At 40.7% G+C, this 18878-nt stretch overlaps 1 protein-coding gene across 2 annotated transcripts in view; it reads right to left on the bottom strand.

Annotated features, from left to right (window-relative positions):
- The window catches only part of hspa12a (heat shock protein 12A), a 44100-nt gene extending 26004 nt beyond the window's left edge, over positions 1-18096 (bottom strand). For both annotated transcript variants that reach the window (XM_020495132.2, XM_020495133.2), the window contains exon 1: positions 17680-18096. In XM_020495132.2, coding sequence (XP_020350721.1) covers positions 17680-17770 — 91 coding nt within the window. In that variant the 5' untranslated portion in view covers positions 17771-18096. The remainder of the gene's footprint in view (positions 1-17679) is intronic.
- Positions 18097-18878: the final 782 nt, after the last annotated feature.

Here is an 18878-nt window from a genome sequence, read left to right as displayed (position 1 = left end):
TTGGCTTATTTCTTGTTTGTTTCACAATAAAAAATATTTTGTATCTTCAAAGTGGTATGCATGTTGTGGATATCAAATGATACAACCCCCCAAAAATCTATTTTAATTCCAGGTTGCAAGGCAACAAAATAAATAAAAATGTCAAGGGGGGTGAATACTTTTGCAAGCCACTGTAGCTCAATCAAAATAATGAGAATTAGTACATACTGTATGTCTATTAGTATATTGTCACTCACTATTTCTCAACCATTCATTTAAATTGTGCAGCTGTGATCTTAGTTTTGATTATTCAGTCATCCTCTGATAATACACTACAAAGAATATTGCCATTCTAATTTTATTCGAAACTCCTAACTATATAACAACTCTTCATTTAAGAGAAAACGGCTGATGCACCTGCCTTTTAAACAAAACGCCATTTGAAATGAATTAAAGATTGTATTTGTCCATTTGCCACCACTTTCATTAGATTCACTTAATACTGCAGCACTTATGAAAAGGCCCTTTGACAATGCACAATAACAGTGCTTCCTCTACAGTTTTAAGTGTCTGGGGATGGTCTCTCAATGGGACATCATGTTATCTGTCCTTTTTTCCACATGGCACATCCTTTTCTCGCCCTTACAGAGTGGCTGAGTGGTCCAAATCCCCACAATGCACTTCGCTTGGTAATTACTGTATGGAATTATGGACCACCTGTGGATAGACTCCACTTTCTCCACCCCCTTCCCCATGCCCCCATCCTAAAATCATAACCTTGAGTCTTACTTTAAAGTGCAATCTGCATTTCCTACATCCATCCTTTTAATTTAAATGAATGATACACATTGATTCTTGGAGAACATCATTTATAAAGGCTGCATGAGCTTAGCTCTTACTGTTGTGCTGCAAACTGGATGTAGACATAACATAGTAAATGTAAATCTGTCTCCCTCCATTTAGTATGATATGTTATATTTATTAATTTGTGGATGTCCTTCATGTATGATATGTTATGAAATGTTACGAATTGCAATTTGTACAATATGTTACAAATTTGCAATACATATGATACAGTATGTTATGAATTATGATTTGTTGTGGCTAATGTTAGCTAGGTGGCTAGGTGGCGAATGCTAGCTAGGCTAGGGGTTAGGGGTTAAGGTTAGAGTTAAGGTTATGAGTTATGGATAGGGATAAGGTTAGGGGAAGGATTAGCTAAAATGCTAAGCAGTTGCAATAGCTAAAAAGTAGTAAGCAGTTGCAAAGTTGCTAATTAGCTAAAGCTGTCCATAATGTGATTTGAACACGCAACCTTTGGGTTTAAGTAACCATACCAAACGTAACAGGGCCATGCACAGACCTTTCAGGGGGCAGCCCCCCCCACCATTCATATCTCAAAATTCATACAGTAACATACCAAATACCTCTGTAGCAAAAAGTATTTATTTTTTGAGCATTTGCCTATTTATATCTGGACCAACACACTCACTCATCATCACAAATTGTAAGCATGCTAGTTACAGTGCATTGGGAAAAGAGGCTGGGCTATCAGCTGATCATTGATATTGATGATTGCTGTAAATCTACTTGTTAGCTAGCTTGATTTATTTGACTGATTGTGATTTACCTCTCTATGTCTTTCTGCCTCTCTCTGCTGCACCGAATATTGATGACAATGTAGGCTAAATCAATTGTTATCAAGTGTTAATCAAATGTCATGCTGCTGTGGCAGTACTGTTGACATTTAAACTAGCTAGCTAGCTACACACACTCTATTTCTCAAGCCATGCATGTTTGGATACCGGGTGTGTGCAATTTCTGTACAGACTACTGTGAAAAAGGCGCAACCGTATCCACAAGCTCCGTACAGGGCAGATCAACAGGCGCAACAAACGGACGGGGCGGGGGGGTGGCGAACTTGACGACTTGTGGGCAGTGGGTTTCCGAACAGCAATGACAAAAATGTATACAAAAAATAATAATTTTGGGGGAAATTATACCACCACCTAAAAGGGCACTTTGGAGAGTGGAAGGGAGCCCTATCTGTGCACGTGCCTGAAACGTAACATATCATACTAATTTGAGTGTCACAGATTTACATTTACTATGTTACGTCTAGTTTTTGAGGCCAGGCTGCGTACCCCATCATAACCCCAAATATAATATAGAAAAATTAAATAAGAATTGTAAACAAACACTGGTTAACAAACAACTCAAAATATGGTTAAAACTTCATTTTGATATCATGGTCCTTGTAACCATAGCTCTGTCTATGAATTTGAGAGTGGATACATTTCTCCAGCCGCGTCCCTCAGCTGTTACCAAAAACACTGGTGGGGAGCCGTTGGTTATTGTTTGAAATGCAGATTTCCCCTTTAAAAGAGAGCAAGAAAAATCAAATCAAGGAGTCTGAGTTTGTGTGTGTGTGTGTGTTTGTGTAGTTTGTTTACCTGGCAGAATAAAAGTCTTCATGAGAAATTGTATAAAAATGTGTATTGAGTTCCATACAAGTGGTTGAAAATATCAATGCAGACCTTTTTTCAGACAATTGAGTGCAAGTGGATTTGGGCATCTGGTTGAGAATGTTATATTTATTTATTTTCAATTTGATTGAATAATCCATTAAATCATTTACACAAGTCTACCAGAAACTAGAAAGCGGTGTCGAAGTCGATCAATCACTGACAATCACATTGTGGAGATGGCAATATAAACGTAAGTAAATTTACATAACTGGCAACAGCAAATACATTATTCATTTAATAGTGTGGTGCCTTCACACTTACATAACTGTAATGTTATATAACAATATCATGATTTTATTCAACATCCCCCACTATTGTTAATGTCGGGCTCTGAAAAAGTGCTTATAACTCATCCGAAATAAGCAAACAATGCTCTTGCTCAACCTATCAACTGCCAACAAAGTTTCCTCAGAATGAGTGCTAAAGAATCAATGTTTCAATGAAGGTAGCTCACTTCAGAGAGATTGTATTGAATAGTGAAGTGGAGAAGCCCTAGAATAGCCTACAATCCTGAATTCTAATAGTCAAAATACAATCAAGTCCCAACAGCACGACATCATTTTCTTCTAATCATCAGAGTGAAAAAATAAACATTGAGCCACCACAAAAAGAGCTGCTAGATGAAGCCATAGATAGAGTATCCTGTTTCCCCTCCCTTTCTACATCCTAGCAGAGTGGTCCTGCTGCCTGGAATGTTCTACACACATTCTGACAGGAAACAGAGCCATTCCTCCTCCATAAGCGACTGACAGGCCTCCAGCCAGATATGTGTGCTGCATCTATAAAGTTGAAAACTTTTTCAGGGAGGCTCTCGATTTTTGTGCCTGGACTTTTTTTCTCCTCTCGGCAGGAGGAGCCTTTTCTTCCTGTTCTCGTCACATTCCTCTGTTTCCCCAGACAACTCTTTGCATTTTTCAGGCCCTCAGTACAGATCTCAGAATGAGTTTATACAGGAGAACTAGGCCCCAATCTATAAATGCACAGTGGAGGTTTTTCTGATACCACAAATGAGCAGCAAGAACAGGAATGTAAAACTGGTGTCAAAGTTAATTACAAGTTTAAAGAAATAAAAAAAGGGGGGAAGTAGCAAGCTACTACTGCATTTTCCTGTGTGCATATTTGGTATTGTATAGGCAAAGGCAGAGTTAGGATATGTCAGATACATCGACCACACTAGAGCTTTTCTAACCGACCTGAGCCCTGATGGGCCCCGACATTATACATCGGGTTTGGGCCGGGTAGGGCCTGTTTTTTAATCTGTAACTAGGGTACGGGCAGGGCTCGGGTATCATACAATTGATCAGTAAAAAAATGTAAGCTGAGCCATTTGCTTGTGCTCTGCAGCACAGTACAGTCATATCTGACTAAAATCATAACATGGTGTCAGAAGTGCTTCAACCTCATCAAATATAAGACAGGAGAGATTATTTCACCGAAAATAATAATGCTCCTTGTGAGTGATGAAAAAGTAGCTAACAGCTAACTGCATTGAGCAGAGCAGCCCAAGCGGAGCCATTGCTATGGATACTCTCAGACCCAGAGCCGCCATGAGCAGTGCGCATGCAGAGCGAGCAGTGCTTAGGGAGCGAGTGACACATAGAAAGGAGCAGCTAATGGATTTACTAACGGAGGAAGTAAATTCTGATTTCAGGTTTTGGCCTAACCGTCGCGGGCATGGGTAGGACTCAGGCTTAAAATTCATGCCTGTGCCTCTATACCTCACTACACTACTCATTTGAATCCTTAAGACACAAATGGTTTGGATAGCTTCAAATAGACCGTGAAAAACTGGTTATTTCTACCTCTAGAAGCCTGGGTACATTGACAAGCTCTTCGTCTGTCGAATGACATTGATGATTCTTCTCGTGTGATCATCATAGCCCACTCTCAGTGAGTGACTGTGTGATGAAGAAAAAAGAAGCCAATCCAATCCAAGCTTTTAACCTCTGGCCTTGTGCCACTCCCCTGGGAAATGATGTCAGAGCTTCCTCTTGTCATCTCTGCCCAGATAGCTAGGCTCACACCACCTCTTCAATACAACTTCAAGTGTAAGGGGAAGGAAAGAAATGGCCGCACATGAAATGACCTTCACGTAGTCTCTGATTTTCTCATATTTTCATACTATAAGATTGAAGGACCAGTAAATTTCATTGCTGCCCGTACGGGAAGATGAGAGCGAGAAAAAGGCAAAAGATGCATAAACACGATGAGCAAACACATTCCTTGTATTGCTGTTGTTGTTCAGAGATGCATACAATTACCAAAAAAGAGGCTAGTCTTTCATTATGGCTAGCACTAACATTTGATTAAAAAGGAACAAGGGTAAGGACTTCTCCATCTTGGACCATCTGCTAATTTATCAAGAAGCGAGTTCACGATCAGTGCATTATCAACGACAGTGTTGAAACCCATCCTTTACTCCCAAAATGTATGACCTATATGCAAGCATATACTGTACTTTACCTTCATTAAAGACAGAAGCAGAAGACTCAATATCTCATAGTGCAAGGCCTGATTAACTTCAACATGCTCCTTCTCATGTCTTGCTTAGGTTAGATTTAACCTGTGTGTCTTGTCCAATAGACCTAATCTACAGATCGTTGTATTTGGAATCTGCCAAACTGGCCAAGCATGTTAAGCTAGAAGAAATAGGTCCTTGGAGCAATAAACCACATTTTTAAAACATTCTTTACGTTTAGCGCAAAAATAAACATAACATTTTTGTTAAATAACTAACATCTGGCGAGCGAGTGCATGTTAAATGCCGTACCACAGTCCACAGCCCATTCAAAGGATCATTTAAAAATCATAGACAAGTGAGATTCTTGTCTCTTTGCAAGTCTGATTAGATCTATTTGAAATCCGTTCCAGAGTAGTTCACAAGGTACTGTAGGCCTCATAGGCACACAGACGGATAACTTCAGCCTTAAATGACAACAATGATATTCTACAAAGGACAAGTGCATGTGTATTGTGCATGTAATCAATTCAAGACATTCTGTACTTTTATGTATTATATGGTACAACTGACATGTATAGATACTGTAAACATCAGAGAATGTGAAGATCAACCATTTCTCCAGAGAGTGGACACTGATTGGGACAGCAGACGCAATTTGTGGCGTAATCAACAACGTCTACAAAGGCAAAGAGATGCCCCATTACATTTACTGCCACAAACATTCAGTGCCACAAAAAAAATCCCTATCAAAAGGCTACATTCATGTGGATGAAGGGAAACTTAGATTGGGCGGCTCTCCTTTTGAGAGAATGTCCTACTTCTTCCCTCATCTGAGGTCCCATTCATGCCATGCGGCAGCACAGCTAGCAGTCAGAGGGAAGCTGAGAGAGAGAGAGAGAGGGGCCGCCATCATTCTCCCTCTTTATCAACTGCATCCAGCTGGCCATGTGCCCAGACACACAGTGCAGAGAAGCAGCAGCCTGACAACAGCTGTGGCTAAGAGAGTTTCTAGCACCCTTGATAGTCCGCACACACTCATGCATGCATACAGTATACACACACTCATAGCTAACTGTTTCCAGACCTGCTTTTCAGGTGTCCTGCTACGACTACTATAGGCCTGTTTAAAATAAATGTGTTAAAACTGAGATACTCCTCCACAGATGAGTGGAATGTATTGTGTAATAGTTACAGATAATGACTATTGTAGGGAGAACGGTGGACGGTCATTTGGCATGATGCTTCAGAGAATATGTCAACATTACTCTGAATATTTAGTGAAACATGCAACTTGTTAGAAAAAATATATAAAATCACATCATAATTTACACACTAAAAAGTATATTTCCATATACAAATGCAATCCCTGTGTGATAAATCCTGCATATTATGAAAAGTTAAAGATTCTCCCTCCATGTCCTTCTACTGTAGCAGGAAGCACTGAGAAAGGTACTGATATAAAACTGCCTTGGACTCAGAAATCAATCTTTAGATATGCGTCTACTGCAGCTCAAGGTCAAACGGTATCCCAGCAGTGGAGAATCTGCAGATAAGACAGAAATAAACCTCCGCTCCACTGAGTGAAGCGTAAACTGATTACCATAGAACACAACTAGGTTTATCTTGATCAGCATATCCTCACCTGCTATGGTGCTATAGATACTGTATGCATAGCTCTACCTTTCCCCTACATTATCTGCAGAGAAAAAATGGTGTAGGCCTATATGTCAAGGAATATAAACTCTATGGCATGAGAGGGATAAAAATTAGCTAATATAACTGGTGAGAAATTGAGGGACTTCCAACCATTGTATTGTATTGCATATTTCCAATGGTCAATGTGCAACACAGAAACCACATGGTTTCTCTGAGAAAGTACCCATGAATGCCCTCTCAGGGTATCCTCCAAACAGAGCGGAGGAGACGGGGAGGTAGGGACATCTGCTTAACTGTTGCATAGTAAAATAAACATGTCCAGCTAGCGGCTCCCCGCCGGACCTTTTAGAGAAAGAAGTCCTTGTTCTAGATCGGTCTGGAGGTAAATCAGTGTGACACTTTGACAGCAGCACATCAGTTGTCTGAGGAGCCTCAAAGTACACAGCTCAGTGGCTACACATCTTGTGCTTTTGACTGGCCCACTGAGCAGGGGAGCGGCTAGGAAATGGTGGGAACAGTGGCGCAACAATAAACATACACAGATTTGTCAGTTTGTCAAGGCTCGCTCAATGTCAATGTACATTTTCTGACCTGGCCTCCACAATCACCTGACCCAATCCAATTGAGATGGTTTGGGATGAGTTGGACAGCAGAGTGAAGGAAAAGCAGCCAACAAGTGCTCAGCATATGTAGGAAATCCTTCAAGGCTGTTGGAAAAGCATTCCAGGTGACGCTGGTTGAGAGAATGCCAAGACCGTGCAAAGCAGTCATCAAGGCAAATGGTGGCTACTTTGAAGAATCTCAAATATAAAATATATTTTGATTTGTTTAACACTTTTTTGGCTACTACATGATTCCATATGTGTTATTTCATATGTGTTATTTCATAGTTTTGATGTCTTCACTATTATTCTACAAGTAAAAATAATTAAAAACCCTGGAATGAGTAGGCGTGTCCAAACATTGGAGTGGTACTGTATGTAGGTAGGTAGTCTAAGTTAGACAAACAGCTATCTAAATCTTGTAGTAACCATGGCCAGATAATGTGCCGATGGGGCCCTCGTCCCTCAGAGGGCCCGCAATGATTTGTTGAGTCACTCAGGTATCATACGAATGCACATAAGACATGGCAAAATGTGTAGTAGAATTGTAGGAAATTAGCTTTAAAACTGCAAAATGAGGGGGCCTCCCGAGTGGTGCAGTGGTCTAAGGCACTGTGTCGAGTCACTACAGACCTGGGTTCGATCCCTGGCTGTGTCACAACCGGCCGTAACCGGGAGTCCCATAGGGTGGTGCACAATTGGCCCAGTGTCGTCCGGGTTAGGGGTGGGTTTGGCTGTGGGCGGGCTTTACTTGGCTCAAGCGTGGGCCGGGTGCCCACAGGCTGACTTTGGTCGTCAGTTGAACAGTGTTTCCTCCGACACATTGGTGCTTCCGGGTTAAGCGGGCAGGTTTTACGAATAGCAGTTTGGCGGGACATGTTTCGGAGGACCGTCGCCTCTCCCGAGTCCGTTGGGGAGTTGCAGTGATGAGACAAGACAGTAATTGGATCGCAATTGTCACGTTCTGACCTTAGTTCCTTTGTTTTGTCTTTGTTTTAGTATGGTTAGGGCGTGAGTTGGGGTGGGCAGTCTTTGTTTGTTTTTCTATGTTGTATTTTGCGTTTGGCCTGGTATGGTTCTCAATCAGAGGCAGGTGTCGTTAGTTGTCTCTGATTGAGAATCATACTTAGGTAGCCTTTTCCCACCAGTGTTTGGTGGGTGATTGTTTTCTGTGTCTGTATGTTCCACATGGAACTGTTTCGGTTTTCGTTTCTGTCTTTCTGTCTATTTGTTATTTTGTATTTTCATGTTCAGTGATTTTGTTCATTAAAACATGACAAACACTTACCACGCTGCATATTGGTCCGATCTCTCATACTCCTCTTGTCAGAGGAGGACGAATTCTGTTACAGCAATTGGATATCACGAAATTGGGGGGGTAAAACAACAATAATAACAACAAAAACATTATCTTCACCCCATGGCAAAATGTGTAGAATTGCAGGAAATGTGTTTTAAAACTGCTAAATGTTCTCTCCGCCAACAAGAGCGGTGTCAACAGTTTGTGGTTGCATGGGTTGTGAGGTGGGGGGTGGTACTATGCTGACAAATTATAATATCTATCCGGACCCTTGCCACCTAGGAAATTGGTGTGAGCGGACATTATCAAATAGCATTTGAGTAACCCTGCCCTATAGCCTCCCTTGGTTCTCTTTTTAGTCCATTATTCCAATTTCCAATTCATGTAGCGCTTCAAAATTACATGTAAGCCAAGCTTCAACGGCACACATTGGATAGATAACCTAGATCAAACATGAGAATGATGTAAAAGTCCTTAGTCTGTGGCCTTACTACTAAAACAAGAATATGGAACAATGGTAAGAGGAATTTGAAAGAAAGGAGTGAGCCTGGTTTCCTACAAGGGCACAGCGTTTAGGTCATACTGAGGAAATTGATAAAACCTCTCCAAAGAACAATGGCCTTACTTCCTTCCTCTCTCTATGTTGGAAACCCGGATAACAACAAAGCCAAAACGAAATAATAAGACAATGTCTGATAATAAGACAATTAAATTTGATACACAACAGATAAAAATAGCTGCCCATTGTTTACGTATTGCAGACAAGTTAACACTGCACGCTCAAAAGCATCCTCTAACAGCAACATCTGCTCGGCAATGACCCTTGTTATCAGTGCTTTCGTGCTATCATCCATTTCAGTGTTAAACTGAACACATGGGTTACACATAGCGATGGTGCTTTGAGTTTAGTTGTCTGACAATCTGCCAAGTTGTTTATTGGGTCTTTCCACGAAAAGAGTGCCTTTTGCATCCCTTTGATATATAAGTATTAACAAATGAAGAACCCTTTAATATAGACCACATCAACAATTCAATAAATCCGATTTTTTTTATATGAAAACAAACTTCCTAAGTGCCACAATTCTGCATTTTGACATGTCCCTCTGTAAACCCTTCTAGGAAGATTTTAACACATTCAACCCCAACCTTTCTCCAAGTTTTCACCATCACTGTAAATACCTAGTTATTATGTTGCTTTGACAAAGTCATTTCTGAAGATAATTATTTATTTAATGTGATTAGTGAATAATTTACAGTTGAAGTCGGAAGTTTACATACACTTCTTTCCTACTTCCGGCGCCGACAGAGATGTCCGCCTCTCTTCGCGTTCCTAGGAAACTATGCAGTATTTTTTATTTTTTTACGTGTTATGTCTTACATTGGTACCCCTGGTAATCTTATGCTACCGCTCCAATAGGTCCACAGACGAGGTAATTGCAACCACACTGCACACTGCCCTAACCCATAAGGTAGTTGTTGTGGAATTGTTAGGTTAGATTACTCGTTGGTTATTACTGCATTGTCGGACCTAGAAGCACAAGCAATTCGTTACACTCGCATTAACATCTGCTAACCATGTGTATGTGACAAATAAAATTTGATTTGACCTTAGCCATTTAAACTCAGTTTTTCACAATTCCTGACAATTAATCCTAGTAAAAAGTCCCTGTCTTAGGTCAGTTAGGATCACCACTTTATTTTAAGAATGTGAAATGTCAGAATAATAGTAGAGAGAATGATTGATTTCAGCATTTCTTTCTTTCATCACATTCCCAGTGGGTCAGATGTTTACATACACTCAATTAGTTTTTGGTAGCATTGCCTATAAATTGTTTAACTTGGGTCAAACGTTTCGGGTAGCCTTCCACAAGCTTCCCACAAGAAGTTGGGTGAATTTTGGCCCATTCCTCCTGACAGAGTTGGTGTAACTGAGTCAGGTTTGTAGACCTCCTTGCTCGCACAAGCTTTTTCATTTCTGCCCACACATTTTCTAGGAGATTAAGGTCAGGGCTTTGTGATGGCCACTCCAATACCTTGACTTTGTTGTCCTTAAGCCATTTTGCCACAACTTTGGAAGTATGCTTGGGGTCATTGTCCATTTGGAAGACCCATTTGCGACCAAGCTTTAACTTCCTGACTGATGTCTTGAGATGTTGCTTCAATATATCTACATAATTATCCCTCCTCATGATGCCATCTATTTTGTGAAGTGCACCAGTCCCTCCTGCAGCAAAGCACCCCCACAACAGGATACTGCTTCAACAGGATAGTGCTTCACGGTTGGGATGGTATTCTTCGGCTTGCAAGCCTCCCACTTTTTCCTCCAAACATAACGATGGTCATTATGGCCAAACAGTTCTATTTTGGTTTCATCAGACCAGAGGACATTTGTCCCCATGTGCAGTTGCAAACCGTACTCTGGCTTTTTATGGTGGTTTTGGAGCAGTGGCTGCTTCCTTGCTGAGCGGCCTTTCAGGTTATGTCGATATAGGACTTCTTTTGCTGTGGATATAGATACTTTGATACCTGTTTCCTCCAGCATCTTCACAAGGTCCTTTGCTGTTGTTCTGGGATTGATTTGCACTTTTCGCACCAAAGTACGTTCGTCTCTAGGAGACAGAACGTGTCTCTTTCCTGAGTGGTATGACAGCTGCATGGTCCCATCGTGTTTATACTTGCGTACTATTGTTTGTACAGATGAACGTGGTACCTTCAGGCGTTTGGAAATTGCTCCCAAGGACGAACCAGACTTGTGGAGGTAAAAAAAAAAAATCTGAGGTCATGGCTGATTTCTTTTGATTTTGCCATGATGTCAAGCAAAGAGGCACTGAGTTTGAAGGTAGGCCTTGAAATACATCCACATTACACCTCCAATTGACTCAAATGATGTAAATTAGCCTAATAGAAGCTTCTAAAGCCATGACATCATTTTCTAGAATTTTCCAAGCTGTTTAAAGGCACAGTCAACTAAGTGTATGTAAACTTCTGACCCATTGGAATTGTGATACAGTGAACTAATCTGTCTATAAACAATTGTTGGAAAAATTACTTGTGTCATGCACAAAGTAGATGTCCTAACTCACTTGCCAAAACTATAGTTTGTTAACAATACATTTTTGTAGTGGTTGAAAAACGAGTTTTAATGACGCCAACCTAAGCGTATGTAAATTTCCGACTTCAACTGTACATCTGTCCCTCATTTTAAGGTCAAACTATTAAGTGAACTGAACTCTTATTTCAAAAGAAACATAGTCAAATCATAGTATTAAAGCAGGTGAGCTGGTTCAACTATTTTTGGCCATTTTCTAGTGTTTTGTGGTGAAAAACTGAATGGGTCGAGCATAACAGGTCAACCAGTAAATAGACAAGCTAGATTTTTCGGGGGGTGGGGTGTAGCTTGCATTCAATTACCATTCCCTGTTGAACACAACAAGCATCCATTCCCCCTATCACAAGATGATTTATGGCTGACTACGATGAAATCATCAACCCTGTTATTTTATTTAGCACTTAATAGGCACTTTCTATAGTATTTTTTAAATTTAACCTCTTGAAATGGGAAATCATGTTTTTCATGTTGCTGAACATGTGCTCTTTATCACAATGTTAAAATTAGGTGAAATCCAATACATATATATTTTTTACCAACTTATGCTTCTCAAAAAGCACCGAATTGGTGGAACGGCCCTATGAAAGTAATCCCATCAAGTCTAAACTAGTCATCAACCAGCACACCATATATTCAACTTTTGTGAGTTTTTAAGTTGTCCTGAATTGTTGCTGTTTTTTGTGTTTGAACTGAGGTAGTTAAGAGCAACTGAATCATTCAGTAAAGGTTCTTACGTAAATCTGTCAAAGGGAACACAGGTCCCAAACACTTTGAAAGGTGGATGTACAGTAGACATTGCAATGGGATGTAAACATTGCTGTGGTATGAGGAAGAGCTTGTATCTGACAGCATCAGGATGGGAGTGAGAGATGTGAAGAAACAGTAACCCATTCCGTGTTTACATTCTTGGAATACCACTGAAACACATGCAACCAATTAGGCTACATTGGACATCAAACAGGCTTGTGCTTCAGTAGGCTTTGGTTTCTAACATTGAACTAGTGAGAGTACAAAGAGTACCGTGGTGAGAGTACAGAGTACAGCTTTCTGTGGAGTACACTGTGTTTGATGGAGGAGAGAGAGACACATACAGACGGAGATTACAGTATTTTCATGAAAGGCCTCTTGGGTAATCGAAAAAAATGATGTCAGACTGCTGATGTCTAACAGCTGTTTAGGTCTTATTTTCACATCGACAATCCAATGGCATGTGCAAAGCGCCTCCCTCCCCCTGCACCGCCTACTCCAAAACAGAATGGGTGCCTCCTCTGGAGGGTAAACAAAGCCAATATCTTAGTCATGACATAGTGCCGAGCATTGGACTTCTTGTCCCCTCCGAGTTTATTTGCCTTCCAATTGTAATTATTTTCAACCTCCATCAAATGTAGCAACCATGTTATTACTGTAGTAATAACAACATTATTGGTATAAAACCAACTAATGTGAACTGTTACCCACACGGAATACCTATAACAAAAATGTGACCCTGTGATGTGATTAATGTCACCCATTACCACCTAGTCACAACATGAAAGATATCTTTGATTGAGAGAACACACCTGTGTCATGGTGGGCCCTCTGGTGTGTGTCTCGTCTTGGAGTAGCTACTGGATCTGTTTGACCTTAGGGCCTCTGTGGAGCTGAAAGACAACTTCCTGTCTGGCCCTGGCCCATCAGATTCAGCCCCCCTCCCACTCTTGTCTCAGGGACTCTAAGTCATTGGGTTGACCTCAAACAGAGTCGTTAATGCCTGAGGTCTTAAACCACCTCTGACTGCATCCTAACCCCCTCCCCTGGCCTCAACCCCTTGCCCAGCCACCAACCCCCAAAACCCCCATGTACTTGGATGCCAACAATGGCTTCAAGTGAAAAAGGGCAATTGTATACTAGAGCTCAAAGTCTCGTACAGAGGCTGTACATGTTTAAAATGATAACAGCTTTATCACTGCTGTAGCATGCAGCTGCCCTTGAGTTGTAAAACTACATGTGTTGTGCTGTATAAATGCCTAGCTTACTTCTGCAAGAAGACAATAATGTGTTGGTTTCTATGGGAACATAAAATGTTGTGTGTCACTAAATCAAATCAAATGTTATTTGTCACATACTTCGTAAACAATAGGTGTAGACTAACAGTGAAATGCTTACTTATGGGTCCTTTTCCAACAATGCAGAGTTAAAGATACAAATAAAATTGAACTAGTGACATGAGGTATAAATGCACAGTGAATATCGAATAAAAATAATGAGTAAAAATAACATGGTTATATACAGGGAGTACCAGTACCGAGTCGATGTGCAGGGGTATGAGATCATAGGAAATGATGGCTGAGACATTATGTGCAAAAAAAGTTAAGATCAGTATATAAAAAAACACATGACAGCTACTATCCATTGCAGCGCCATCTTTCGTTTACAGAATTTGTGAGTGCAATGATGACAGCACACCTGTGGATCAATTTGTTTTTGACTGCTCATGATGTGCTGAGCCACATTGAGGTATTATATTGTATAGTCCTTTTCGATGCTTGTTGCTGTTCACCTATTAGTCACCCAGCTGATTTATGACCTGAATGACCGTGTAGTGATTCATACAATGCTATCTTATGATAAAAGGTCTCAATGCATTTCTCAATAAACTCAATGCATTTCAATGTCTTCTCCGAAATGTCGTCTGACCTCATCACATTTACACTCTTTTGTTAATTGATACTCAAGATTGGTTCCTTGAATGCATGGAATGTGCAACGCTGACCCTAGTCTTTAAAAATACTCTCCAACGGTTCTCTCCTCTCAGTGAAATTGATGAGAAGGCATCACACATTGGTTGGCCGGAGCCACATGTGTGGGAGTGTCCGTAAGTACTTGGATATTCTGTAGAACAGCTGGACAGAGCACACAGAAAATAGCCCAGTGATGAGGTCCACTTTGTGCAGCTCAGCAGACCAGAGGAAAACTGGGCTTTACGACTGGGCTAAAAGTTGGCGATCACAGTGAAGCTGATTGAATTCCTAGATCATAGTACAAGTCGATCTGGAGAATCCACCCACAGAAAAACACTGGGGCTGACTGAAACGCTTTCAGATGTTTAGAGCATTGATTAGACACGAATGTATGACTGACTGTTGCATGAACTAGTTGGTTATAGATGACTTTTGTATTTGTCACCTTTTAGGTTAACGCCTCATTGCATCTAGCTGTCACCAATGCTATCTACAAAGGCAACACAAGATGAATCTGTGCATTTTGGAATCTGTGATCACATTAATATCACAATCCAACCAAATAAATGTCTGAGTATGACTCCCCCATCCCTCTCTGATCTCTCCCTTTCTCTCTCCACCTTAAATGTGTAGAACATGTGTGGCTATCCCTAAGGGAACACAAAGCTCTCTGTTAGTGTGGTCACTGGGTGTTCTCACTTAGCTAAAGCCAGTCCAAAATAGTTTGGGATTTTGCTCTTTAAAATAAATTACTTGAGCAAAAGCGTAGAACAGAAAATGTGCTTAGCAAGTTATGATAGTGACAACAGCAATTAGAAGTACTGATAATTTGAAACAGATCATTGCAGTTTTGGTTGTGTCTACAAGCAGTATCAGAGGGTTTAGATGCTATTTGTCATCTTTGGGATTTGTATCAGCACACTAATAGGTACTTGAGTACTTGTAGCTCAGGTAATCAGCTGAGTGCAATATTAATTTATGTCCATTTGTCAGATTCACACATTTTACTGCACACAATTACAGTGCCTAATATTAGCCAAACACTGCATATCAATAATCTGAAAAGGTTCAACATTACTATACGAACATGTGCTGCTCCACTGACTGTGACCACACCCTGAATAGTATGGGGACTCCATTGTCCCGTTCTGCTTGCCTGACGACTCAAACTGAATTCCTCCGCTGCTCTATATTCGCTACATACCTCAGTCTGAGACTGCCATCGTTGAAGTAATTTGTGGTGACATCAGAATGAGGGGTCTTGTACCAAACAAAGTCATCAGTGATGGGATAATCTCAAACTAATCAGAGTATCAAAGCCAATGAAATGTTTAAAAAAATGCCAATTTACCTACGTATGTTCTGGCTCTGGCCAAACCAATCGATTTCTGGGACCAATCAGAATAGTTAGAATGTGTATGCATTCTAGAAATCGCCGAGGAGATTCTCAGATCCAGAATCATTGCGGAGTACTAACTAATGTCGGTGGGCGTGGCATAGAATTTGGCCGCAGCAAGGAGTTTGGGTAACCAGGCAATCGTTCTGCTGCAAAGCTCAAGTGTACATATTGATCGATTCCACAGTGACTGTGCTGGCAACCTCTATATCAGTGAGGCTGAGGTAGCCGTCCGCACTTCCCATTCCAAAATATGATTGGTTGGTGCTGTGCAGACTGAGCGGCAGTCTCTCTTCAGATAAAGTTTCAAGTTGTATTAGTTGTATGCACGGGAGACACATGGTATACAACATCAAGAAAATCCTTAGTTGCAGGTTCCTTTTCGACAATGCAACAACAAAATGAAATAATAAAAGATATGAATACAAACATAAAGTAAACGGCTCATTAGAATATAATACTTAAAAAATATATCATTAGTATAATACAGATAGGCACAATTTATAGGCAAATATTTACATGTGTTTTGGGGTTAGGGGGGACAGATCTGGCAATGTCCCACTGCGTCTGCCTCATCCCTATGTGCAGCTGAGCTCACTGAAGTGCAGTTAATGCACAACCCCACCCATCATTTCACAATGTCAGGAGTGCCTGGCAGGAGAGATTAGGATGGGCAGCACTGCCCAAATAGTGTCGTGCTTGTAAAATGCATAGCCTGTTTAAAGCTTTTGAAGCACCCTGTCACAACCCAGTAAATGATTCCCAGTCAAATGCTTGCATGTTTGTTGATATGTTGTCTGGATCAACAATGAACACCATAACATAATACATAGTAAATTCATCACACAGTGGAAAAAAACACCCTCTAAAGGTTTTAACAGAGCAGGTGAAATGTAACCATACTCTAAAGTCATCAATGATACTATTTAGGCCTTTATAGCATTTTGGGAAATCGTCAAAAAAGGGAAAGGGTCTGAATACTTTACGAATGCACTGTAGGGCCTACTGTACTGTGCACGATTAATCTACACCCCCATATTACATCATAGGAGAGGTGTCACGTGATTTACTGTCCTGCTGTGGAGCAGATATGACACCTCTGTGAAGCTTGTGGGTGATGGAAATAAAAGTCAATATTCCTATTCCTAAATAACATGTTGGGACATGAAAACTTAGAAGAAAACGTCAAATAAGTAAAACAACATGAAAATAAGAGCACTGGTTGAGATTGTAATAATATAATTTGTCCCATAATAGAGGAATCGCTGCTTTTAATCAATTCAGATTATATAGCGATTCTTATTTACAATCCGACGTTTTAACGACATTGCTGCTATACCTAGGATGATAGTAGGGCAAGCATACTTTTGCTGCATTGAGTCAAACCTCCCGTGGGACTGACCATGTGACCATACTCTGCACGGTTATGGAGGACCAAACCCTACTGCCTGAGCGTACCTTTTCTGCCCAAGGAAAAGGGGCGTCTAAACGCGACTGGTGGCGATTTTCTGGGGCTGTAGTGGAAATATTCTTCAGAGTAAAATAATGATTCTAATAATGAAATGTGTTTCTGTCCAGGTGGATTATCATATTTCCTCCATGTTGCGGCAGAGCTATTTTGAAACTGTATGGCCACACGACTGTAGCCTATACGCGTTACAATAATAGCTTCATTATAAACCTTGTATAGCTAAATACATTTAAAAGGAGCGAATGCCTCTATATATCATTGCCATCACATTGCCTGGACGACTATAACCCAACATCAAACGTGAAAACGGAAAAGGAGTCTCCTGGCAAGATCTCAAAGGCTCTAATGCGCACCGCCACGGATATAATGAGCGCACCTACTGTGTAGCTTTGAGACTGAAATAATAGGTAGAGAGAGGGCCCTTTGAAGGATAGCCTTAAAAATGAAAGCGTTTTACCTGCTATTATCTTGTCTGTTGCCGATTCTTTCTCAGTCATCATGTCCCGCTGTTTTATCTTTCCTTGAGTCTCCCCTAAACAGTTACACATTCAGTTTGTCCTTGTTTACTTGCCAGTCTGAAGCATTAGATTTAAACTGGAAAATAGGATTTGCTATGGATGGCGCGCTAAAAAGAGCATTTAAATGATGCACAGCGAGGTTGACCCATTCAACTGAAAGCTTGTAGTCGAGTTTGGCCGATCTACACCTCCAAAGCAAAGAAGTCTGGTAGTACCTCAGGCTGCTACTTTCCGATTGTTAGGTAGCCCTCTGTCCCGCCCCTCCCGTCAGCTCGCACGGCTGTTCTGGCAAGGAATGTCTCCAAATCCAGACCTAAAAGTCTACAGTAAGGGCTTCTAGGATGCAGCACTAGGTTTAAATCATCAGGGTCTTAGCTTTCCTGCACTGGCACATTTTCATTAGTCATCTCCTATGCAAATAAGAACCCCCCCCCCCCCCCCCCCCACACACACCCCACCACCACCACACACACAAAAAAATCTGTACAGTAGTTTTCAGGTTACCTGTCATGTTTTACTTTTTGACTATTAGGCCTACATCAATACACTTGTACTGCAGTATTGCATAACAATTTTAGGCACGGTAAAATGCACTATGCTTCTGGAATTGTTGTACATTCATGATGACACTTGATGATGAACACTGAGTTCAATACATGATTAGACAGTCAAGGCTGGGCTCTCTAGCAATCAGGTATATGTTAAAAAAAAACATTGTAGCGTTTTTTTTTTGTTGCTTTATGAGCCACATTACAATTCCCGTCAAGTGGGTTAACCCTATTGGTGCAAAGCATAGGGTGTTCACCTTTCATGCCAGTGAGCCTGCGGGAAGTAGGGGTTCTGAAAATAATACAAATATATATATTAATACAAATATATCATTTTTTGAAGAATGTTTCACAAAAGTAGTGCACTCGGCCTTTAATAGTATTGTATTAGAGGACTGATATAGCCCACAGAGAAACCAAACTAAACATACTCAATTTACTAAATATAGTAAACAACATGTATTCAATGTCTTAGCAGATGAAAATAAACCCAATATAACTTTGCTATCTATCACACAATGAAAACATTATGCCAAGTGCCACAATATTAACAGCCTCAAAATCATCAGCATGCTAATGAAGAAAAGAGC

This window comes from Oncorhynchus kisutch, linkage group LG11 (genome assembly GCF_002021735.2).
Source record: "Oncorhynchus kisutch isolate 150728-3 linkage group LG11, Okis_V2, whole genome shotgun sequence".
Taxonomy (NCBI): Eukaryota; Metazoa; Chordata; class Actinopteri; order Salmoniformes; family Salmonidae; genus Oncorhynchus; species Oncorhynchus kisutch.
Note: the sequence above shows the minus strand (reverse complement) of the source record. Positions and strands in the feature narration are given on the sequence as shown.